General features: G+C 45.3%; 1 protein-coding gene across 2 annotated transcripts in view; it reads right to left on the bottom strand.

The window, feature by feature from the left end:
* Positions 1-26,555, bottom strand: part of ssbp4 (single stranded DNA binding protein 4) — a 96,784-nt gene that overhangs the window by 7,304 nt on the left and 62,925 nt on the right. For both annotated transcript variants that reach the window (XM_086046750.1, XM_086046751.1), the window contains exons 5-12: positions 19,776-19,865; positions 5,816-5,899; positions 3,897-4,023; positions 3,341-3,408; positions 2,109-2,173; positions 1,281-1,326; positions 1,126-1,161; positions 918-972 (exon numbers count right to left, since the gene is read on the bottom strand). In XM_086046750.1, coding sequence (XP_085902876.1) covers positions 918-972; positions 1,126-1,161; positions 1,281-1,326; positions 2,109-2,173; positions 3,341-3,408; positions 3,897-4,023; positions 5,816-5,899; positions 19,776-19,865 — 571 coding nt within the window. The remainder of the gene's footprint in view (positions 1-917; positions 973-1,125; positions 1,162-1,280; positions 1,327-2,108; positions 2,174-3,340; positions 3,409-3,896; positions 4,024-5,815; positions 5,900-19,775; positions 19,866-26,555) is intronic.

Below are 26,555 nucleotides of genomic sequence, written 5' to 3'. Positions count from 1 at the left end.
TTGTACAGCACAGATGGCGTAACTCGATTTTGTCGTGTTTGATCAAAATTCGGCGTTCCGCAAACAAGTGGTGGATGTCACGGGACAATCCCTCTGAATCATCGGAGAAACATTCAATCATTTAAAAAATATTTTTATACCACCCCGTCACTATTGGGAGGGAGTGGGGCTCACACACGGACGCAAGGACGCGCAGGCGCTAGGTTGTCTCTAATTGCCCACGCCGCAAAAGAGGGATGCCGCCATGATTGGCCGGGAAAACGCGCGTTCCTTCCTACAACGGCGCATACGCCCCGTTACGTCCTATTCTACGAGGCCTGCATGATATTGGGAAAACATGCGATACGTGATATCAATGTTGACTATAGCGATATCGATATTATTGCGATATTTAACATGTACCCAAAGAAACAGCATTTTTAAGAATAAGAATAAGAAGGCCTTTATTGATCTTGACTGATTTTATTATCTAATGAAAGAAGTCATTTTTTTTCATCTGGCAAATTAAGCAAGCTCAATGCGTTTTTAGTAAATTAATTGTCATTTCCGTAAATGTTGTCCAACTATTGGTGTGGCGATGTGCATTTAGGTTTTGCATCCGACTGGTCAAATTCAGATAAAAGCATACAATTCCATCAGAAAATTATTGCACGTCTTCGGGATATGCTTAGAGCCTCGGCCATTATTGTGATATCGATATTTTTTCGATATATTGTGCGGTCAGGCGTGGCTGAAAATAAGTGAGAAAACACTGTATCGGGGCCACTGTGCTCCCAGTTTAAAAAAGTTAGTATGTCCAGTATATACTGAGTTAGCCCACTTTAGCATCATATTAGCTTCATTTAGTCTGCACTCTTAAGTCTTCCTGCACTGAAACAAGAAGTCGCGCATGCAAAAGGAAAAAGTCTATACATCACCTCCTGGACTCGGCATGATGGGAGTTCCCGGTGGGCCTCCTCCCCCCGGGGGGCCCTGAAGAGCGAAACAAGAATACAGGAGAGTAAAGCGAGCGCTCGGCAGCGTCAGCACGCCTCCGCTTACGCATCTCAGCGCAAGTGGCGGATCGCTTCATGGTCTCGCGCACACACACACACACACACAAGACGACGTCAGCGGGACACTCACCACGTAGTTGCCCGGAGATGAAGACGAATACGCTATCTGTGGAGAGACGACACGCTGACATGTCAAACACGCTCAGATGTCAGCACAGATAAAGACGTGAGGGTGGGGGGCGGGGGGGGGGGTGGATTGGGGGGATTGGATCGAGTGACACTCACCGAGTTATTGTTGGGGTTCGGCCATGGACCTCTTCCGCCAGGACCCCTGAAGGGAAAAATACATACTCACTATCATAACGCACACTGGACACGACGGGAAATACAAATATGCTAATGCTATGTTTTGATTGACACTCTCGGGGAGGCATTCATTTCACAATGACTGGGGGATTTTTAGATAGTGGGCTATATGGTTCACCGGAAAAGCCACTAAAATCCCGATTTGGTGGTGAGGGAGTACATTCACACCGTCCCTACTGCCTAACTAACATTTTGATATCGTGGACGATATAGGTTAACTCATTCGATGCCAAGGACGTTTTTTCAAGGATCCGGGCATTCAATCCCAGGTATGTCTTTAGGTTTTTTTTTTGTTTTTTTTTTTTCTCATGTGCTTGGCTTGGCTGTGATGCATGTATTAATAAATATAGATATAATATAATATATAAACTATAAATAAAAATACAAATAAATAAAGCCAATAAATTGACATAAAACACTATATAAAGCACTGTCGTATCTGTGAATATGACTGCCACCTCACGTTTCGAGATGAAAAGTTGAACAAATCTATTCATCATCTATTCCAAGAGCATGTTGTTGTTTTCAGATGAGCGTATTTTACAAAACTGATTCAAACAAAGGCCTTTGTGTCCATTATTGTTGTGATGCCTTGTTCCACGTACTGCATATCACCGGTAAAGATATTTTGACACGCCATATTTATTCTAGTTAACGCATTTTGTTGGAACTAAAGACAAACGTTTTGCAAACTCATGAAAATGTGGTGGGGCACGGTTTTTAATGTGCTTTGAACAGGCCACTAACATGTTCATGCCTGGCATTCCTGGCCCCATGGAGTTTGGAGGAGGCCTCATCCCTCCACCGTAATTCTGGAAAAAAAAACAAAAAAACAGGAAAAGACACGCAAACAGTGAGTGAAGCTCAGCAGCCAACACCTCTGGAGTTAAATGTCCCGCAAATAACATAATTGAACATTTTCAGAAAAAAAACAGGCATATTTTCCCCCCAAAAATGATATTTCAGAATTGAGGACTTATGTGTGTACTATTTTGTTTTGGCTTTGGCGTATGTACAGTAAACATGCGTGTGCTTTGAGTGAGGCCCCGCTCCGAGGAGGAGTTTTGTTCAGCAGACGATTACACTTGTCGAGCAGATGCCACACCAGCTGCCGGTGCGCTCCGTGCCAAGGGTGGCATCGTAGTAAATGGGGCCCCCAGTGAAGGCGGGCAGGGGGGGGGTCACCGGGCGCCTGTGTGTGCGTGCGTATTGTGAGACTGCTGCACAATCAAGCAGCTGTCCAGTCATTGTCATTTAAAAGGACACGGGACAAAACAGCAACAGCCAAGAGTGTAAAAAGGAAAGTGTGTCACGTTGGCACAACTTTTGGTGAACGCGTTGGCAAGCATGTGATATTCCTCCCAAGGTGGGAGTCTGTGGGGGGGATGTGTAGAGTGGGCCGATTCCAGCGAGGAGCCAAGCTCGCATTAAAAAAGTTGTCAAGTTGGCAATGGAACGCAGTGAGTGAGTTTGCTATCGCTATGCAAATTGGAAGCGTAAAACGACGCGGCCAATAGTTAAGACGAGCTTGCAGGGTTGTTTTCGAAGCACTGCAACGTTTTTATAAGCTTCAGTTGCCGTTGGTTTTACAAATGTATGAGCTGCCATAGGGAAGGAACGCGGTCATAAACCGAGGAGCCGGTGTGGATGGGTATCGGTTGCTCTCTACTAGGATCGCATATTTTTGCAACATACTCTATGCAAATGTTACAATTGCTTTCTGCTACAAATTGATGACGTCCCACAAGGCTCGATACTACGCCCGCTAAACATAAACGCATTACTTGACTTGATATTACAGTGTGAAAGACAATGCTGGAGTTGCCGTTTTTCATTTGAACAAATGATATTTACGTATTTTTCGATAAAAAATATTTACTACAATTACGTCTTTACTGCTACGTTAGGGTTGGTTAGTGATTTCGGAAAGCAAATTTGGGTTACCGAGGATCCCCCCCCCGTACTTCAATATTTTGTACCTGTGGCCCCATGCCGCCCATTCCTCGAGGGGGATTCATTCTCATTGGACCGCCCATGTTTGGATGTCCTGTGCGGAGACAAAGAAGCAACCTTTATAAAAACAACAACACTAAAGTAATGCTTGGAGTGGAATAAGTACAAAAAGATTTGAAGCGCTATCGTATTTCCTCAAATAGTGGCCTCCATACCACAACTCTGCTTCCACATGAATAGGAAAGACTTAAAAGCATTGCTAACTAAAACAGCAGCACCTAGTGAGGCACGTTAACAGAAGCCCCTTTCATAGTCACCCTTGAAAGATCTTTTTTTTTCAGCATTTTTTTTTTTTTTTTTTTAATTCCAGAATAGAGACAAAGAAAAACATCAGAAAAATGTCGGATTGAAACAGAGCATCCAAAACGTAATCTTGAGCCACATGCTGCTTCCCCAAGACATAATCATCTGATCTGGTGAATTTTTTTCACCACATGACCAAATGTATGATTAGCACAACGAAATCCCTTTCGATCAACGCCTTATCGCCTCATAGAAGGCTCGTCATTGTTGAGTTGCTACCTTGAGGTCTGGTGGGGTCCAGGCTGTTTGGCAGGAGAGGTTGTGATCCAGGGATGCTCCCTGGTGGTTGGTTTGGCATGCGGAGTGCGGGTCTCGGACCACCTGGGTACCGCGGCGACATGAATGGCTGCAAAAAAAAAAAAAAAAAAAAAAGAAGAGAAACACATCTTTTTATTGTTATATTTGTGAATATTATCATTGTAAAAGCCACATTCATTTCTGGGTAAAGTTCATCCAGCCAGTGAGTGTGGCCAATTCAAGTGTAGCCCAACAGGGGGAGCTGTTGTAATTCAGAACAATGCACTTGCTGAAGTTCAGATGACTGTTACGTGACATCCCCGAGCAAGGGGATGGTAAAGTCTTCCGGATGGTAAGTAAGACCTCAGGTAAGGCATTAAGATGAAGTCAAAGAAAGACAAATATGAGTGGAGGGAGGTTAAAAAAAAAAAAAAAAAGCGCAATGTTAACTAAGAAACAATGTAAGAGAAGAGGAAGAAGAAGAGGCGGGCAGTGTAAGAGAAAAACAGCGGAGGAGTGTAAGTGATGGTCTACATTTTGTGCAGCTCAGTGCTTCTTATGTAACACCGCTGTGTGTTCATTGCCACATAAACTTGGAATATAAGAGATGAACGACATGTAACATTCCCTCACTGGCCACTTCAACGGTTCACCTGAAGTCTGGCTTGAGAAATTATTTAACAGCATGCTTTCTGTTGTGTTATTTGCTTTTTTTTTTTTTTTTTTTTTTGTAGGCTGCATTGGTGTGGAAGTGAAGCGCAACATACCAAGTGCTGTTTCTAATATCGGGCCCCTCTCACGCATATTTATGGTCAACTCTGTAAAACATTCGCAATCACTTAATCAATTGTTACTCTTTAAATATAATTTTTGAAGTACTGTTTTCTCATTTTTAATTGATGTTTAGGGTTCCTGTTTATCGAATGTACTTTACATAATGCAGTTATGTCTTGAGATGCACATTTTTACACTATACCGACACTAGCCTGAAGCCTCTTTTTTGAAGAACTGTTCACTGCCAAACCGGTGCTTGCTGTGAAGTGAATTGAGCTCACCGCTAAAGCACAGCGTTCATATCTCAAATTTCCATTCACAATTCAAAGCAATACATCGACTGAATGACCGTGATTTAATGCTGCAATCAAGTACATTGTGCTGCTCCTTTTTTTTTTTTTTTTTGTGAAGGCAGTAGCCTATTTCTTGATATACTGGATTTCATTCAAATGTGCAAGCGTACCTAATTTTGTGACCTGTATTTTGTTTGTTAGGAGACATTTGAAGCAGAATACTCACGCAGACCGATAAAAAAGCCGAATTTGGGTATTCCCAAATTCCTTAAAAATGGAGTTCATATGTACATTTCCTATGAGAGTACGTTAGCGTCATAGGAAAGGAAGTCACTGTACAAATATTGGATGTGTTCCGCAAGGCTCAACACTAGGTCCACAGATTTTTAAAATATACTCACATGCAAATACACACTTTGTCATGTCGGTTAATAAGTATTTCAGTGTCAGGTGTATCAAAAAAAAAAAAAAAAAGGTACATTTTGTGAAGGCGGGAAATTATCCAAGGCCATCCTGACTTATTACAAAGATTTTCCTCTTGTCTCTTGTCCTCCGTGACCAACTTGTGGTGGGTTTACGCGCGAGGAGACGAGCCGTTGTCAGGCCGCGCTGCAATATTAATGCTCCACTGATGGACTTCGGGACGGCGAGTGCCTGGCCGAGGGGGCGGAGTAGCCCCTCCAGATGCATCTCCGCCCCTTCCAGCCCGGCCCGCCGCTGCTAAATTATTCATCCGGCGCGCCGTCCTGAATGTTGCTTGTCCCGAGCCAGCGAGAGAGTGAGTGTGTGAATAAGGAAAGTGTGCGCGCGCAGGGGTGTGTGTGTGTGTGTTACCTGTCCGTGAGGGCCCATCATGGGATTGCTGGGGTTGTGTGGGGGAGGCTGCGTATGAGGGGAGGGCTGAGATCCTGGGGGACCCTGGAGACAAACACACATGGCCATGTCAATAAAGATGAAGACTAAATTCCATAGGATTCCATAGGGTTAAACATTTTTTGTTGTACGGCGGTTGTGAAAAGTCTACACACCCCTGTTGGAATGCCAGGTTTTTGAGGTATAAATAACGAAACCAAGATCAATCATTTGAAAATATTTGACATCATTAAATCGACCCGTACAACTTTTGAAAACGTCTTTTGTGAGAAGGGAGGTGAACGCAAACAAGTGAAATGAAAGTGGTTAGAAAAGTGTGCACACCCTCTGGGCTGTGTTTAGAATTTGAATCTGTGGTTTACCCCAAATGAAGTTCAGCTGTTCTAGTGGGCTTTTCCTGACATTTCTTTGCTTTCAAGCAAAAGCCTTGAGATTTTGTGCTAATGCTGAATGCTACTTTGAACTGTTTCATAATGTTGCTAATGCTAATGTTAGCATGCGTGTGCGTTTATTTTTTTTATTTTTTTAATCACTCATAGTAAATAACACACTCCTAAAACAGAAATAAACACTGCCGTATGTTTATCACTGTCTTCCTTTATACTAACTCCATATTTACCTAGTTACTAATTATTTACTTACACTAAATTGTTTTCCAGCTACTTGTAACCTAGCATGTATACCGGTAACGCGATTTTCCTTTTCACTGACTCGGGTTACGCTGGGACGATCGTTTTTTTTTTTTTTACTCAAATCAGTGTTTCAACCTCACACGCTGTAACCAGGTGATCACCCATTAGGGTTTATCAATACGGAGAAGCAGGACCAGCTGAAGATGCAGTGGCCTTATCTCTGTCAAGCACTCAGCTATCAGGTGACATTACAGGTGTGTGTTTGTTTAAGTGTGTGCTCTCCTCTCGGGCGTTGTGTTTGGCGCGTGCAGGCGTGCTCCGACGGGTGTGTCGATCTAACATCGCAGTGAAAAGCCAAAAGGATTATGGGATTACTTGCAATATAACCTGAGACACACACACACACACACACACTCACACACACAACACCCCAACTTTCTCACACATACACACACGCACACGCGGGCGTGCTCTGGAAGTGTGTTGGCTTGCAAATCAGAGAGAAAAACACAAACGTCACAGAGGTAGGGGTGATTGTTTCTCTTAATCAATTTAATATTTTTATTTTTTTTTATTTTTTAAATGGTTTTGATCTGATTGATACAAGGGTTATTCCTTCCACGGTCATTATTTACTCAATGAAACTTTTTTTGGGGGGTGAGAATACAAATTACCCGATTCACATTTTTTTCCAGCCTCGTGAATAATACAAAACGTCACGACATCCAATTTTTGATATTGTTTTTATCGTCTTTCGGGTCGCGGGCGAGCTGCGGCCGATCCCAGCTGATTCTTGACTGGCTGCTCGCCAAACATTCCCGAGCCAAACCGTTCCCACGCACGTTCACACCGATGGATCATTTACAGCTGTTCCGTGCAACTACAATTTCGTCACATTCGAAACAAGGCACAAGAAGTGAGCAAGGTGACGTTATCCAGCAGTAGGCTCGAACGGGGCTCGTCAATCCTGTTCCTCGGGGTCCGCCGCCCTGTCCCTGCTGCAACACATCCGATTCAAACGATCAGACATCGTCAGCGAGTTCCACGGGAGATTGAAGTGAATTTGAATCAGGTGTGTTGCAGCAGGGAGAGTTGGATAAACGGACAGGGCGGCGGACCTCGAGGAACAGGATTGAAGACCCCGTGCGCTAAAATCTCCTTGCTTCCATCGCAACCCTGTTACAGACATGTTCAATAAAAGTTTCACATTTCAAGATGTCCATAAACCACGTTCTGGAAGATGTTGGCCTTCCACAAGAGAGGAGCAATTGGTGGTCATACTCCGACCCCCAAAAGAAACACGTACAACAACTCGGCGAGGCGAATCCCAAAAATCGTACAGGATTGAGAAGACTAACAGAGAAGAAGTTTTCTTTTTATACCGTTAAATGATCTTATATGTCATCCAATTTTCTTTCGTTAGACGCGACCAGACAAAAGAATTTTTCGGGGGGCGTCCCGTACGGGTTGAGAAATCTGCAAAGCCACTAAAGGACTAAACGCAGGCGCTTCCCCTCGCCCGCTTGGCCTGTGGACTTTGACGCCGTTGCCGAGACGAGCGCGGCAAAGCCGCTTATTAAGCAGACAAACAGCACGCAGCCGGCTTGAAATCCATCCCCCGTGTTATGAAAATGTTGGTTTAGTTGGACGTGCGGCGCGGGGCTGGATGTGTTGGCACAGTAGTGACGTGTGTGTGTGTGTGTGTGTGTGTGTGTGCGTTTTGGGGTGGTTAACACCCGCTGTCCTGGACCACTCTGTCTCTCGGCAGGTGCACGCTGGGGCTAATGCAGCACGAGTTCCGTCTGACCTCAGAGGTTATTGTGGTTGTTGCCAAGCCAGCCATCCAGCCAGTGCGCGTGTGCGCGCGCGTGTGTGTGTGTCCAACAAGACACCCCTGCCGGGCGTGGCCGCATTGACCCAGATGCAGCTTCTTCCTTATATACCCACACGAGCTAGTTTCGCCCACTTAGGAGGAACCCGCGTTGACGTTTTCCAGCTCCGTGCCCCGGCTTCAACACTCAAAACATTCGTTGTCATCAAAAATAAGGTAAAGACCGGAATAAATTCATTCAAGGGAAGTCGAGCCAAACATATTTTTCTTCCAGAATTTGTGGGCCCACTAGTTGAAACAAGGCAATATGATTGATATGAAATCTTGAGTTAAGCAGCAAAATCCAGCCATCTCCGGGGGCGGCCATTTTGTCACTTCTGTCGACTGAAAATGGGCTCAGAGAACGACCAATCGCGGCTCACCTGTTTCCTGAAGCTGAGTCGTGAGCAGTTGTGATGTCATTTTCAGTCGACAGAAGTGACAAAATGGCCGCCCCCGGAGGTGGCTGGATTTTTGCTGCTTAACTCATTCCGCAAACGCAATAGTAATGTTGTTTCAACCAGTGGGCTTGCATGGAACATATTCTTCCAAAAAATCATTTTTGGGTTGACTTCCGCTTTGAGGAGTACCAGGAAAAGAGCCACATGTTAACTCCAGACAGCTTGAGCCAAGATTCCAAGACCCGCCCTTGACACATTGTGGCATTTTCGCCGTGGAGACAGAAGTAAAATGTAAAAATGTTATGCGGACTGAGTAAGTATCGATCTAAAATGGCCGCCGGTAGCTTCACTTCTCGCTACGACGAGTAAGGCGGCATTAGCGGTCCAGATTTATACTTTATTTATACTTTTGTTTTTGGTTTCTATCTATAGCGTTTACTTTGTTATATATGTAAAATAAGCGTTTTTAGTTTAGTTTGTATATGGGTTATGCTCCGGTATATGTGTGTATGTATTTATGAATAACCCATCTCAGTATTAATAGAACATGATTTCCAATATTTTATTAGTGAACAAGGGGTAAGGACTGGACAAGTTTTTTTACTTCTTCCTACTCCCCTTGAACATATAAACTTTACTGAATTACGATAAGTACTGACCCTTTATTTGGATTTTTTTTTTTTTCTTTTCTTCGCGTTTTTCATGTTGTGTTTATACGTTCGATCAATCGGGATTATAATACACGCCCATGCTCAACACGCAGAGCGGCTAACTCTTTAGCCGCCATCTGACCACACTCTCGTCCGCTGACTCCGACGACACTCAACAGGCCAGGCCCCAAACCTTTAAAGCCAACGCGCATTCAGTCACAGAAAGTCGCAGCTGCTACAGTACAAAAGCTGACAAAAATAACACCTGTACCTCCCATGCATATTTCTCTTAGCATTATGTGCAAAGCTTCAAATAATATTCGAAATATAAAAAAATAAAAAACATATTGAATGAATCATTTCAAGCTTTCAAGCATAACCCCGCCCCCGACTGTACCGACTTATATGAAGACAACTTGCTTCATGCCCCTGAAAATGGGTGGGGGGGGGGGGGGGGGGGGGGGGGGGGTTTGGGGGCGATGGCGTGGGTAGCCTTTGCGTAAACAGATTCATGCCCCCACAGCATGAAGAACGGCCCGCGCGCACTCTTCCCCCCCCCTAATGCGCCATAATGGAGCGCAGTGCCTCGGCCGGCCGGGCCTCTGCGGGCCTTCCCGCCATTACATGTGAATGGGCCGGCATACGGCCTTTATGACCGCGCTGTTCCCTCCGCAGGTCCCCCGGCGGAGAAAATACACTTCAACTGTCACCGAGGTGTACACGGGCCAACACCGCGTGCGCGCGCGCGTGTGTGTTTGTTTGCGTCGGAGCGGCCAGGAATGGAGGAAGCGAGGGGGTGGGGGGGGGGGAGGGGCACAGGGGGCGTTAAATGAAGCAATTAATAAAATCATTTTCTAGCCGGCTAAGGAGATAACAGCTTGGCACGGGACCACAAAAGCATCAACGCAGCCCAGTCGCTTTCCCAAACACTCATTTCAGCTTAAGGAAGAGCTGCAGCAGCAACATCCCTACCCCTGTTGGTGGATTGAGCTCGGGCGCCACTAGAGGGCAGTGTGTAGCTGCAGTCCGGCACCGGGAACACACAAACACGCGCGTGCGCACACACACGCAGAAACACACAGGGAGTGAGAATACAAAGCAGCCTGCATCACTGAACACAACAAACAAAGCCAGGAGGAACAGCCCGCGCACACACACGAACACGCACACAAAACCGCGCGCACACGCACACACATTGTCACTCCTTGCTAACATTCCAGAGAGCTCTCCAGCTAGCTGACAATATATATAGCACGGTGACAAGATGACAACATGCTATCAAGGCCGAATGAGAGACATTAAACGTGATAGAAAGGCAGCGAGTCGCCCGTGTCGATCGGGCGCGGCGCGGCGGCCGAGAAAGTTCCGGGTTCGAGCCGCCAAACACGCGCGATAGGCTCAATGATGGATGTTTACATGACGATGGCCGAGTAAGCGTTAGAACCGCTGCGACGGAAACGTTCCCCCGAACGGACCGACGCATATGTTTAAAGGATGGTTTCGGATTCGGTGAAGCAGCACGCGGCTCGTTTTGTACTCTCTGTGCCAAATTGAGTGTCAGCAATTTATTGTCACGTGGCGGCTACCGCTTAGTATGTGTGACAGCTGCTGCCGTGTCGGTCAAGATTTGTTTACTGCATTCTGTGCGCCGCTCGATCCAATTTCGGCCCCTAAATTGCATCAACGACCAACTCGTGCAAAGAAAATGTTTGAGTTGAGTCGTCAACGTTTGGTGGCTCGCTCTAGTGGCACACAAAGGAATCACTGACTTAAATGTTCCAGTGTAGTCCATTTGTCAAGTACAGTTCTGTTGTATTCAACTTTTGCATTGAACCTTTTAGAACATTTTTAGGAATGTCTTTTTAGGTACAATTTTTATGTATGTGCAATACACATTCATTCAAGCATTTTTTATTTTTTTTATTTCCCACAATATAAGTGCATTGTTAAATTCCAAACAGTGCATCATGTTGCAGCGGCTTTCAGTAATTGAAAATAGACTTTTTAGCAACAAAACCTCACTTCATTTTTTTTTTTTCACAGCCTACGACTACACTTTCATATAATTCAAAACTCCTCGTGTGACTTATTCTTAAAAATGAATGGTTTACAGTTGATTTGATAAAAAAAAAAAAAAAAAAAAATGCACCGGAAGTAGCGTGTACGCCGCCTTCCCAACCCGTAAAAACGCAAAAGCAAATGTCGAGCATTAATGAGACGTCCCGTCGTTTGTTAGCTTGCGCTTCTTAAATTCAGAGCAACAACAAACTCGTACGGCGAGGATTCTCCGTCACTTGCTAACTCCTCGCCAACATACAAAGATCTAAGAACAGCCCGAGGCGTATCCTCCAACATACTTCCTTGACACCGATTATGACTTTGCTACTAGCCAGGGCTTTGTAGCACTTTACAGAAAGAATCCGATTTTTTTTTTTTCATGTGTCTAGCTAACAAGTAGGCGGCGGTTCACTGTAGTACCGGATGATCAGTCCTGGGTGTAACCCCGCCTCCCGTTTTAAGTCAGCCGGGATAGACTCCAGCTTCCCCGCGACCCTGAACAGGACGACAGCTATATATATAAAAAAAATGTTTTTATTAAAAGTCTATTGGCGTCTGAGGCAAACGTCACAGCTGATGTTTACCTTGAGTGAACGCGATCAAGGACGCTACGAAAAGCGCCCGTCATTCTCCGGGAATCCCCAAGGAAGAATGGCTAGGCGTCACTTTGGTGGCGAGACAAGCAGCACCGATAAGAGTCAAGTATGGTCCCGTTCCTCTGCGGCTTTTCATATCGAAGCCAGTGACACCTTTTTGGCCCGTATGAGACGTTTCCCCCCCCTCGCAATATTTGGGCCCAACAACTTTCAGGGATTTTCCCTGAGCTCTCTGTTCCCGTGTCTCCACAACGTTATGATACATTTAGACATTGATGTCATTTTGAGCTCCTCGCGTTTCAACACTTTTGCGGACCGCGGTGGCAGACGACTTAGTGGTGAGAGCGATCAGAGCCGACATGCGTCTTTTACCTTTTGGGGAAAAAGCAGGTGTCTCTCTAATTCGCCACGTGCTCGCCATGCATCCGCTTTGAAGGGTCTCCTTGAATTTGTCTTTGATACTTGCGCCGCTTGTTCTTAAATGTGTCATCAAACTTAATCCTCTTGTTGGGCCGCGTCCCGGATGCACTACAATTACCTGTGTGTTGAAAATGCCAGCAGCTCTCGACTCTTGGATCTTTTTTTGGTGTGTGTGTGTGTGTGTGTGTTTGACCGCAGATCGGAGGATCAACATTATATCGTTTGCACTGACGCCATCTAGGTTTTTATCGTGCTCCTTCACGCTGCGTTGACTAGGGATGTAACGATTCACTCAGGCCCCGATTCGATTCGGTCTTCAGTTCCCGATTTTCGATTCGATTCGATTTTTTAAAAAATTGCTACCGCGCTTGTCTCTGTGCGCTAGCGAGGTTCTGCAGCCATCCACAAGCGCAATACGCAATGATGTTTGGCGCAAAAGCATCTTTTGACCTTCACGTTCACACTACACACACATACGCTAAATGTGCTATGAAAACTTTTCAAGACATCATTTTCTGGATGAATTTAATCAACCCGATTTTCGATGAAACCTGTCATGCAAAGTGGTCACTAGAGTGGACAGCTATTGAAAAGTTGCTTTCGCCTATATTAATACAACTAAAAAATTTATATTTTAAATAATAACATTAAAAAAAATATAAATTTTTTAGTTGTATTAATATAGGCGAAAGCAACTTTTCAATAGCTGTCCACTGTAGTTACAACCATGCATGAAAGGGTTAATCACATCGATTAATCGAGACGAATCGATTTTAAACCGATTTTCGATTCACCGTTACGTCCCCAGCGTTGACAAATGATCCCGAGTCTTCTTTTAACACTGTATTTCCACATGTCCACATGAAGTGTGTCGTGGCACAGTGCCACGGGAAATAATCCAATTTCAAGTCATCAGTCCAAGAGTCATTATTAAAAAAATGAATCTTTGTTCACCCATCCACAAGGCTCAAAAGCTGTTTCGCGTCGCAGATTCACACTCTGCGCCTCATCAAAACACACTGAATAGCAAAACTGAGAATCACAGATTTGAGAATCGCGAGGCCGTCGCCAAAAAGCTTCGCTTGACTGGGCGTTAAGGTGGCGCAGCGCACGTACGTCGCCGATGCAGGGAAGTAGGAAAGCTCGGTGCTACTTTAGCGCCACATAAGCTAGCAAGCGACGAGCTTCATCTGGCTAGCTAGTATGGCTCAACGCGGTAGGCGGAAGCGCGTTTAAAATAAGAGACGGACCGACCGATAGATGTTTACGATTTGGTCCGCCGGCGGGTTATCCAGGCGGCAGACGGATGGTGATTGACGGACCCGCAAATTGGAGTAAAATGCCCACCTCTGTCGTCTTGGGCATGGGCCTGATGTCTCTCGGTAATTAAGCTGGAGTTGCTCACTGACATGTCACAATGTCAAGCTTTCTTCCCTCCATCCCTGCTTCTCCGTCGTTACTTGGCATTTTCATATATAAGACTCTCGCTTCTTCCAATTGGGCGTCGTGTCTGCTTCTGGGTCCAAATCACATTTGAGACACGAGTACCAACATGGCACGATTTCAACTCGTATCTCAAGGTGCCATGGCTTCTACGGATGGACCACTTGTAACATTCACCATCAAATATTTATTATTCATTGTCTATTTTTTTAATTATTATTATTATTATTTTTTTAATGAAATACATGTTCTGAACCCCTGTTTCCATGCCGGCGTCATACTCAACCATGCCGGCCCTAGGAGTTGTGCCACAGCGTGAATGTCACCCAGTTAATTGCACACACACACACACACACACACACACTCGGCAGAATTCTTACAGATCAATTAATCGATTATAATGCCTCCGCATGCGAAAAACACCGGTGAAAGAGTCTCCCGATGCCTTTGTGTGCTCTCTTTCTCCTCCTCCTGCTGCTATCATTAATTCGCTCCCCCCCCCCCCTCCCCGCCACCTCCCCTCTGCCTGTCCTCCCCAGAGGGCCGTGATGCAGCAGTGATGGACTTCGCCTGGTAGGGGAGGGGCCTCGTATACCTGACGCGCACGCCGTTTGGACCCTCGCACCGTCCCCTTGTCTTATTTTCTCTTTGCGCATCTCATCTATCGACTGTTTGCATGCAGCGGGGGCGGGGATGGCGGGGGGGGGGGGGGGGTCTCGTCCCACCTCTGCCCCTCGCCCTTGCCTCTCTGGTTCGGGTCGCCTGTGTTAATTAAAGGCAAAAAAGGGTCCTGTGTGAGGAACGGAGGAGATGCATGGCACGGCATTGTTCGGACGGATATAGTGAGAGTTTAACAAGAATGGGAGGAGAAATCGTCCCCGTTCAAAAAGGCGAGAGTAGTGCGAAAAGACTGGCGACGGCGGTGGCCATTAAGTTCAGCAGGGAGCGAATGTCAGCTCGCCAGGAATGCAGCGTGTGTGCTTTCAGCTCCGGTTTCAGCTATGTCATACTCCAACTAGCGCGCAGTAGTCTGTGTCATTTTTGAAGTTTCAAGAGGGGCACGGAGCCATTTCGCCCGCGTTTGCTTCAAAGCGCGCGGCGATTAATCTCTCCGTTGGTTTCGGACCACTTCTCTCGGCGGTGATTTTGGGGACATCATTGTTTTAGGGGCATAATTTTACATGAAACTGTACATCTAAGGCAACTTGCATGTTTGGGGCCGGGGGGGGGGGGGGGGGAGGGGGCAGGCATAATTTTTCATCAGTGCTACTCGGGGAGCCGCAGAGGACCACGCACTTTCTAAACAGATGTATGACAAAAATTCTTTTTCATTTTTCAATGCATGTATAAAAAAAGATCCACTATCCTAACACAACAAAAAAGGGGTTAAAGCAAACAACAAAAATAACAACATGAGAATGCACATAACCACCACTGTAATTTTTTTTTTTTCCAGTGCAAAGGGCTCACTTGCATAAAAATGACCATTCAAGGATGGCACAAAACTGCTGAACAAGAAATCAACATTAAAGTGGAAGTCAACGCAATTTATGTTTTATTTTTTTCAAGAATATGTTCTATGCAAGCCCACTATTTGAAACAGGGCATTCTGTCTGCCATCTAGTAGCGATGGGTGGTATTACCACATAAAAATACAGTCCACCCTTGCCTATTCGCAATTTGGCACCAGAAGATTTGAATATTGACAGATTTTTTTCCCCCCTTTTTTTCCACATATTTTGTCATACTTGAGCTGACACCAGGCACAAATGTTGGCAATTGAGAGAAAAGATGAATAATAATAACAATAACTAGAAAAAGCGATTGCTGAAGAAATGAACTGATTGACTACTGCGGAGGTTTACATTTGTCAACTGGAATCCATATATTCCTCAAGTAGGTTTGTCAACAGGTGGGCGTGGCGGCAGGTCGTCTGTGACATTCAAGCATCCGCGTAACGGTACTTACAAGCGAGCACCAGTGGATGGCGGTGTTGCATCGCTTTGGATGTGAGTGACGCTTAGGTAAATGAGCTTGTTTACCTTCCGGTTGAGTTGCGCCCCGCCAAACTGTGGCAGGCAGGGTTTTTATTTTCGAGACCTGGATTTGCCATCCCTTGCTCATTCCTGTCTAAAATTTTATGTACGAGGGCAGGGGTGGCCAAGTACGCTCCAGCCTTGTTTTTTTGATGTCTCCGTCCTCCGACGCACCCGATTCAAATGATCAGCTCATCAGCAAGCTTTGCAGAAAGCCTGCCAGCAGAGCATGTGCCGCGGTAGATGGTAGGAAGTGTTCGTCGCCGTCGCCAGAAATGACGGCGCAGTTCACGGAGTGAATGGCGAACACCATGTAAAAAAAAAAACAAAAAAACAAAAAAACGACGTTCAACTTCAGCTATGCGGTTGGGTGAATGTCGCTCGCGGCGCATTTCATAGTTGTGAATTGTAAATGAGTTCATATTTTTTTCCCTCAAAAGCCCTTTCTTGAAAATGAAAATGTTTGAAAAAAAAAATTGCACGCTTAAGAGCTGAGCTTGACCTACTGTTTGAATGTAATGAAATGTGACAATTTTGAAATAAGAAAAAAAAAAATTAAAAATTGAAAAATAAAAAATCACAATTGGAGAGAAACGAATGCTATGTTCTGCAAAGATATCCTACGAGGCGCACGTCTATTTGCGTTTGCCGTTTTGGCTGCACGGTCTCATCGGCGAGCGAGAGCAGAGAATGAAGACGGTGAAGAATGTGGTCACGCTTGAAATAAATCCATCCATTCCTCTTGTTACTTCGCTGCATCCCCTCTGCCATCCCGTCTGTCCGCCTGTCTGTCTGTCATGCGCGCGAGGTCTATTTATGGAACGCCGTGTCACTCACGCAACACCGCCAGATAGCTTTCTCCCTGCCTGCCTGCGCACTGCTCATACATCATTAACATTCTGCGCGACCCCGACACGCACGCACGCACGCACGCACATCCTTGAGCACATGGACATGCATGCAAATGTGTTGCACACGGTACGCGTGTGTACAGAGATATTCCAAAAGTGTTTGTCCTATTGTTGTCGCCTTCATTTTTTTCCTTCCAGATATCCATTTTAAGTCATTTTATGTCAGGTTTTCTTAAAAAAAAAAAAAAAAAAATGGACATTACTCATTTTAATTCATTGTATTGTCAATTTTATTCATGTAATTGACTTTCACATGATCTATCGCTCTAGCTAGCCGCGTCAACCGAAGGAAAGGTTTTCCTTTTTAGTTGAAAATAACTTCAAACTTAAACTTCCAGGATACGTCACCATACACTCGCCAACGCGCAAAAACCCAGGGTGTTTTTTTTCGCTTTTGGTCAAGTTTTAAAACCACCCATTCTGTCGTACAGGCTAGCTAGCGCTAAGCTAACTTGGGACTGTTTGTTTCAACAATCCAGCGTCCAAGTTTGCAAAGTCGCTTTGTGCTAAGAGGCCAACCGCAAAGTATCGACAAAGGCGGTGACACCTGGCCTGGATGGGCTTTATTGACGTTTCGTTGAATGCTCGTTAGCCGGCTAAGCATTCCCATGCATGCGCAAACACTTCCCCAAACACTTCCACGACGCTGTGGGGAGTCCATACGCAGCACACATACAGTCACACGTGTTGACATTCAAACTTTCCTGTGACACTAGTACACGCAACAATATGCTATAATTCATTCTCACTCGAATAACCTGAAAAATCGGATTCTACAAGTGTTTTACGGCCAATTCGCATCACAATTTGAGCTACCACCGATCCATGCACAGCCCTAATATATACAGTATATATATATATATATTATATTAGAGCTGTCAAAAGATTAATCGCGATTAATCGCATTTTTCCAACTACATTTTTTACAAAGCTTTGAACCGTTATTTACTTGAGTAAAATCTAGAAATGAATGTGGAAAAATGTATATTTCAACTCAAAGGCTGTTCTAATAGCTTTCTTTGATCCTTGAATATGATTCTTTTCCAGTTGAGCGATACACCAAAGATGTCCAACAAATATGGTCTTTGAATTTGGCGGTGCAAAGTGTGCAAAATTTGGGGGGGATTCCTCCAATGAGCCGTCAAGTAACCTTTTAAGTAAAACTACGTAAAAGTCCGTATTTGCGATTAATCGCGATTAATCTTTTGACAGCCCTAATATATATATATATATATATATATATATATATATGTATATATATATATATATCGATATGTACATTTACAGTACATTTCAGCACATTTCAATTCCGACACGATAAAAGACGGCAGTGTGCGCGGCAGCGCCTTGAATATTGTGCTCAAGGACGGCGCCATGAGACAAACAGCCGTGGAATATGAATGCTCATCGCCATGCCATCGTCTCTGTTTTGTTTGTTAAGTAACATTTCATCGAGGCGCCCTCCCTCCAATAGACAAAAGCCATTATAAAACCTCCCGTCTCAAACTAGTTGGATGTGGGTCAAAGTAAAGTGTGCTGCCAAAGGCTTGCGTGTTGTGCAAAGTGAGACCCCGTAGACGGCCTTCAGAGACCAGCGATGACAGGAGGAATTAGCGAAGCAACACAAACCAGGGAGGGCAGGCCCCTCTCTTTCCACCTTCCCTGACACACTCGGAGGCTGCCAAGGCTAGTTGGGCTACAAAGGGAGCAGAAAATGCTACAAAGTGCACCAGGAGTCAACAAGCGGCCCGTGTGACATATGGGCGGGGGGCGGGGGGTGGGACAGAGAAGGGCGCACATCTGGACGGGGATTAGGGCAGCTAAAGAGGCTAAAAAAAAAAAAAAAAAAAGGAGGAGGAGGAGGAGACAGAAGGATGCATTGAAGGGTGGTCGATGGGAGGGGGCCCAGGTTTTTGTCATTGCTGATGTGGAGCCTTACGTACAAACTGGGCATAGGCCGGAGAAACGGAAAGCCGAAGAGCTGAAAATTTGGCAGCTTAAATAATGAGGGTAACTCGAGGAAGACATTCGTGAAGAAATGAATACTGAATTGCGGACACTGAGCTTGAATGCTGCACAATGTTTTGAAATCGGAGAAGTGAGGGGGAGAAGTACAATCCTAAAAATAGTATTATTTTCAAACACAGCTATACGGACATCCTGGTAATCCATTTCTCGGTGGCATGAACTCATCAGAATGAGTCGTTTTGACGCCACGTTGGATCAAAATGTTGACGCAATGTGTTGGGCCAAATCCTCACCCCAATGCGCTGGGCCGATTATCGGCCGGGCCGATTATCGGCACCGATATTTGGCTTTTTGACGAATATCGGCATCGGCCTTTTTTTTATTTTTTATTTACCCTTTTTAAGACATGCTGGCAACCCTGGGTGCTCCCTGTACTTTTTGTTACAATTTTACAACAGATGTATACTGTCAAAAATTTCTTGTAATAATGATTTAAAAAAAAAATAAAAGAAATAAAATCAACATTATGCAAACAGTTCAATAAACATGCTTGAAGAAGTTACAACAAAGTTAAGAGTCGATTTCTCTTTAGATTTTGATGCCAATATTTTCCCTTTCACTGAAAATGAACTTCGGCTCCAAATATCGGTTATCGGCCTCCTTGACCACTAATAATCGGCGTCGGCCCTGAAAAAAAAGCATATCGTAAAAAGTATTCATAGCTATTCCACCCCAATTTGCGTTACGGTTGACCCGGCGGTTTTAAGGGTGTCAAAAGAAGACAATGCAATTTGTTCAGCAGAATGTGACGGTGAGAAAGAGAAAAAAAAAAAAAAAAAAGTACAAGCGGAATTTAAGTGCTCTCGTGACCGACCGACTATACAGCAGCTGTCCAATGCAAAGCTTTGACGAGTGAAATTTGTTTGTGGTCCTTACTTGAAAAAATCCCGGGGGCATGGGTCCTCCCGGCATGCCATCGTTGGGTGGCATGTTGCCCATCACCGGGCTGGGGGCGGCGGCCGCACTCTGGAAAACACACAGCGGAGCACACATTGAGCCACAGCATGGACGGCTATGATTTGACAATCGAGCAAACCAGACCGCGGCGGCCACGCCGGCGAGTCGAAATCACAACCTCCGCTCTTTCGCCCGCGGGGCCTGGTCTAAAAATAGCTCAGTGACGGGACGTCGGGATTTCCAAGAATGTCGTGGAAATACTCATTTGAAAACACTCGTATACTCGTCATCAGCACCTCGGAAACTAGCAAATTGTCAACGGTGCTGTAAAACTGCTGGAATTCGATTAGTTGCATGAAGCTGCTCACCGTTTCGGGAAACTCCCTTCCGCGGGTTTCGTCCTGTCGGACTTTATTTGCATTGGGTCACACTGTCCCGTTCTCTATTATTCAGGCTATCGGGGCACGTCCCGCCCTGGTTTGTCTTCCACAGGTTTGTTTTGGACGTGTTGTGAAATTCGAGCAAAGGCAATAATAGACCTTTTTTTTTTTTCCTTGGGAATTCGCTTCAGCGGAATGAGTCACTTTGTTTGATGTTCTCTTACGAAAATACCCCGGGACGTGACACCCCGCTAACCCCGACCTGGCCCTAATAAAACGCCTAATTGCTGGCGCTTTTGGGGCGAGCTGAAGGAAGGAAGGCTGCCTAGAAACACAGCTCACATACCAGGGAGCATGATCTATAACAGAAGGATAGAAATCAACCGAGGGAGGGGGGGGGGGGGGGGGCGTTGGGGGATGTGGCGTACGGGGAAAAAAAAGTGCCCATTTCTGCCTCCAAAGAGGACTTAAAGGGTCAAGACGTTCACTATTTGATTTTTACTGTGCTTGTTTATGTGCAAGAAGTGTACAAGGCTCCGCACACTACGCAGGTGAATCCGAAGCAGCGGCGGCAGCAGCAAAAGGCCTCCTTCTCCTAGTTGCCATGACAACCCCGACCTCAGCTCCTGCACTCCAGTGCCCATTAAAACCCTCAGGCCGTCAATCAACAGCATGGCCGGGGTGGCGGAGGGAAAGCGAGCGAGCGAGCGAGAACGAGAGGGAGAAAAAAATGAAAATGAAGAAGGGAGGCAAAACGAAACGAGAGATGCAGTCAGATGGATCTCTGTTGTCCACCGTTATCGCCCCCCCCCCCCCCGTTCTCTCGCCGACTAAGAAAAAAAATAAAATAGGGCGGTTACGGGAATCGCGTACAAGTGCGCTGATAAACACTGAAAGGGACATTAGCGTATCCTGTTGCAAAGCCTTACTTCTGAATGCTGCAGGATTATACTCCGCAGTCTCCACTTTGCTGCAGCAGATCGTTTTCTTGATGTCCCTTTGACTCGTCTTGAATAACAGTCATGTTTAAAAAAACGCACACACACACATGCTAAAGATAGCTAACGCTGTAGTTGCGACTTAGTCCTGGACGTCGCGGTATCATGCTCCACAGTCTCCACTTTGCTGCATCGGGCCGTTTTAAATTCCACACATGCTCATGTTAGCTTGGCCCGTTTTTATGCCTCCGTTTTGGGCCTGGCAGCGTTACACTACATCGTGTCTCCAATTAGGTGCAACTGATTGACTGACTTTTTGTTTTTTTTGCTGCCCTCAGTCTCCTCTTGAATGACACACATCTAATCCTGTTGCTGTGCCTTAGTTTTTGCTGTCTGTAGTATTATATTGGGCCCGATCGATATGTTTTTTTTTGGTTTATTTTTTTTAGACCGATGCAGATTCTGATATTTGGCAGGATAAATTTCTGATTACCCATTAATTAAAAAATATATAGTGAATAAAATAACTTATTTCTTGGTCTCTTAACACTTAAACACACTAAAGATATGAATTACAGGCAGAACTATTTTACAATACAATTTACAATTTTTACATGAATGGTGTTTCAGAGGTACAGACATCGCATTAATGTGAAAATTTAAAAAAGTTTCCAAAATTGGAGCCAAGTGTTTTTCACAGGACAGCGACGCTTTGTTTATCTTTACAACAGAGAGAAAAATTCAACAAAAAAATCTGCCCATTTTTGACCTTTTTTGGGAGGAGGACTTTTTGAATGTCATTATTTTTGTCTTATGTTTTAATGTACAGGGGGAAAAAAAAAAAAAAAAAAAATCGGCAAAAAAAAAAAAGCTGATTTATGCCGATTTTCAAAAGAGCCGATATGAGCCTCTTGAACGGGCAGCCAATTAATCGGTTGGGCACTATTAATATACTCCATAGAGTACACTTGTTTCTGCCCTCATTCTCCTCTTGACTAAAGTGTTATGTCATCACAACGTACGTACGCGATCCTGAGTGGTATTTGCTCATTTATTTTGTTGCGAAGGCATTTTGACCGACCCTCGCAAAACCGGTCCTCTTTAGCGCAGAAACGGCTACGGAGCTTTAGCATTAGCATTAGCCCCCGACGGAGGACAAACATTGAATTCCACGACAAAAAGCACTTTTTTGTGGCCGCGCTTTCTTTCTTTTTTTGGGACGACAATGTGCGTCGCTCGCGCGCGCGCGCTCGCACTCGAGCTAATGTGAGTAATTGCGGGCAGATGAGGGCAGATGCGACGCTTGAACAAGTCTGACAGCGGCGTCCGCGCTTGGTATTTGCTCGCTCTCTCCAACAACAGAGGGGCCGGGCCGCTCTCCTTTGGCCCGTGGGTTTGCGAAGCTCTTCAGTTGCGCGCCAACGGCTACTTTGCCTGCCAGGCGGGCTTGGATGGCCCTCAGACAGTGAATGAGCGTCTGTATCAGCGCCGGGATCCGATCGCCGCTACCGGGGGAGTAATGGATCCGCTGTTATCTGCTTCCAAACAAGCAGACCGACACGCTACTACGGCGACCCCCCCCCCCCCCGTCCGTCAATCTGTTTTTTTGTTTTTTTTTTCCATCTCCACGCAAAATAGTCAAGGTTGCTGTTTTGGAGTCTCCGTAACCTCACAAAGCAAAGTCGGGAATTCCTCATGGCTACCGTCATGACCCACTATCCTTTTTCCCGGGGACCTTCTGTCGCGACCCTCCTTCACCTCTTTTTCCCCTCTCGCCGGCAAGTGGACCAATAATCGGCGATGGCGCCGTGATAAGCGCAGGCGGGGGTGTGCGACGGCGCAGCGGACAAGAGAGTCGTGACGCGGAAAAGAAAGTCTCTCCCGCGCTCAGATTTGGAAGTGATCATCGTTCACATCCCTGATAGGTGTATATATATATATATATATATATATATATATATATATATACATATATATATATATATATATATATATATATATATATATATATATATATTTTTTTTTTTTTTTTCAAAAATGGCCGTTTTTGTGGGTATCAATATGATGTGCAAAACTGCAAAAATAGTCTCCTGAAAAAAAAAATAAAAAATCGGGATTTCCACGAGGGTCACCGCACACCGGTCATGAAGTACATGCGGTCGTTGTTCTGAAAATACTACCCGAGCTGAGGAAATAATTTCACACGGCCAAGGAAGCACGGCTGACAATTTACAGCTTGAGTCAAAATGGCTTCCAAAACGGTTCCAAAATGGTTTCTAATGAGTTTTTGATAAGAAAAAGAGAGCTCAATGATATTTCACTTCATGAAAACATAAAGTGATTATATTTCAATAGAATACAAAAAAATTTTTTAAAAATGACTTCAGTTCGATGGACATTGTGCTGCTCTTTCTGGTGTGTGCACCTCGGCCACCTGGGGGCAGTATAATACGGACGAAGAAAGATGGAGACTGTGATCGTCATTCTCTGCAAAGGATCAAGAATCAATGCATGTCAATTCGCACTGCTACATGTGTTGCTTCACCACTTGTGTTCAATTAGTTACTTAAAGGCTTACAACAAGGCGACAATAAAGACATTAGTTAGCATTAAGCAAAATTGACTCATCTTAATTAAAGCCGTAGTCAACGCAAACATTTTTTTTTCAAGAATGTGTTCGGTGCAAGCCCACTGGTTGAAAAAAAGGCATTCTGATAAATATTGCGTTTGTGGAATAAGTGTTAATCCACCTGTTTTTTTAGCCATCTCCGGGGGCGGCCATTTTGTCGACTGAAAATGACATCACAACTGCTCACAGCCACCAATCACGGCTCCGATTCAGAAAACAGGTCAGCCGCGATTGGTGATTGTGAGCAGTTGTGATGTCACATTCAGTCGACAAAATGGCCGCCCCCGGAGATGGCTAAAAAAACAGGTGGATTAACACTTATTCCACAAACGCGAAATGAATCCGAACGCCGCGTTTCAACTAGCGGGTCCCTGCTGGGAACATATTCTTGAAAAAAAACAAACGAGTTTGGGTTGCAAAGCGGTGCAGTTGGTTTAAACGGTTGAGTAATTCTCTTTGTTTTATGTTTGGTTTGACTCAAAACCTCGACTGGGAGCGTCGCTCGGTAAGCAGCTCGTGAAGTGAGTCACAATATCTTACAATGTAACGTCTCTCTATGTGTTCCCTTTAATTCATAGCACCCGAGCAACGCAAGTATGGAACGATGGAACGTCACTCAGTGAGCGGTTCCGCACGCGCGCACCGACCGCACGCACACACAAAAGAGGTTTTTTTTTGTTTTTTTTTTGGGCAGCGTGGGTAGTTAATGACCAGAGGTTGCCGACGGCCCGCTGCTCACCCGGGTGACCCTTTCCGACACGGCGCCCCCCCCCCCCCACCCCCTGCTGGCACTGCTCTTTAATTACACACACAAACAGCGCCGTGATCCCGACACGGCTCGGCCCGTGGCCTTTCACTCGCTCATTAGGCGATCCGCGTCGCCGCGAGAGAGAGAATCGGGAGCGAGGCGCACGCGCGACGAGCGGGGCGAGCGTTTGCAGCTAGGTGCCTGATTGAGGATCATTAAGGCGGCTAATTAGGGGACGCTCGCGGGCTGCTCGACGCGGCGGGCGGACAAGTTGGCGTCGCCCCTCTTGGTGACTCATTTGTTTACTTTTCAAGTGCGGCTGCGACGCGCAATTGACAGTGGATATCAGCAGTCTCTGTGTTGTTGGGGTATCAAAAAAGGTCAAAGGTCAAATGTGACCTATAAACGTACAATTCATGTTGGAAAAAAAAAAAAAAAAAAAAAAAAAAGCCTGCATTTAAAATGATCTAATAGCATTCAAACTCATATTAGATGAAAGTCAGCAGCATTTGAATTTCTGATGAAGCCCCGCCCCCAAATTTCAGCTGCTCTTGGGAGGCTTTTCTTGCCATTTTTGTTTTGTGGCTCACTCGATATGGGCTTTGGTTCCTTGGTTAAAGTGACTTAATTACAGTTTAGCTGGCTGACAATAACTTAGTTACAGGAAGTTACCTAATTACAGTAACAGTTACTTATCGTTACAATCACTTAGTTACGGTTATTTACTTAGTGTCTTCAAAATGAACCAATCCCACACAATTGCTGCTCTGGTGAATGCCAAAATAAAGTTCAGCTGTTCCTGACATTTTTTTCCATGACCTTACTTTGCTTTCATGACTGAGTTACAGTTCCTAACTGAGTGAGCTAGGTGACAGTTACTTAGTTCCAGTTACTTAATCACAGTTAGCTAGGGTAACAGTAAGTCACTTATTTCAGTTCTTTATTTCCGTTACTTAATTACAAACTAGTAATGTTGTGCCGCGTAGCTGCCACCCCTTAAATTGACTCTGATTAACGCCAAATAAAGTTCAGCTGTTCCAAGGCACTTTGTATGAAGCTATTTTTATTTTTTTTTACAGTTACTTACAGTTATTTAGTTTGGTGAGCGTTAGCTAGCTACAGTTTATTATGTTTTCACAATTACTTAGCTCCACTTAGTTGCAAACTTCAGCTGTTCTAGTAGGCTTTTTTTACGGAAGTGTTATTTTTCCTTTCTAGCCGAAGCCCGAAGGTGTACGAACTGTTCATGACGAAGTCCACTTTGTCCAAAGGCCCCAGCTTTCATCGACAATTCGTATAAAGGGAGCAAATAAGTTATGCGTCAATATCCCGCCCGGCAACGGCAAAAACGTCAAAATGCTGTGGCAATTTTTGCCGCATCTCTGAGTGAAAGACACTCTTGCTCTCTTGTTCCTCTTTCCTTTAAGACTAACGGACATAAATCCTCCGAGGTGAAAAACAACCCGCCGGCACCTTTAAATCAAAGAGCGAGCGCACATTTCATCCGGCGCGCTTTCACCCCGCCATCCACTAATCATAAAGATGGCGGGAAAGGGGGGAGGGGGAGGGGGAGGTGGGGGCCGGGCGGCGCCATTAGAACAGAAGCACGGCCACACTGCGCCGCGCAAAAAATGAAAACCCATCAAACTCGGCTCGCACGTGGTTGTACCTGCCGCATGTGAATGAAATTCCGCAGGCCAGCGGCTGCCGTGCGAAGCCGGCGGAATTCTCCGGAAAGCCGGGAAGTGTGCAAACTGAAGCGGCAGACGAAAAAGACTTGGCGCCACAAAAGGTAGGGAGATTGGCAGCAAAAACACCGGGAATGCATTTAGTGTCTGAGCCTCATGATAAATAACACCTACACACACGCACACACGCGCGCGCCTCCCTGACTGCCACACACGCACACACACACGCGCGCGGCTGGTCTTCGCACACCCTTCACTTCATGACATTTTGTGAGCAATACAGAGTGGCATTTAACGTTGCTTTGCTGGGCGACACGTTTCTGTTATGTTCCCTTCTTGATGACTATACGTCAACAATCGGAGGTGAGGGGAGCAA

Source organism: Filicampus tigris, chromosome 12 (assembly GCF_054856515.1).
Source record: "Filicampus tigris isolate MCC_2025a chromosome 12, RoL_Ftig_1.0, whole genome shotgun sequence".
NCBI classification, from domain to species: Eukaryota; Metazoa; Chordata; class Actinopteri; order Syngnathiformes; family Syngnathidae; genus Filicampus; species Filicampus tigris.
The sequence above is the reverse complement of the archived record's forward strand: the minus strand, read 5'-3'. Positions and strand labels throughout refer to the sequence as shown.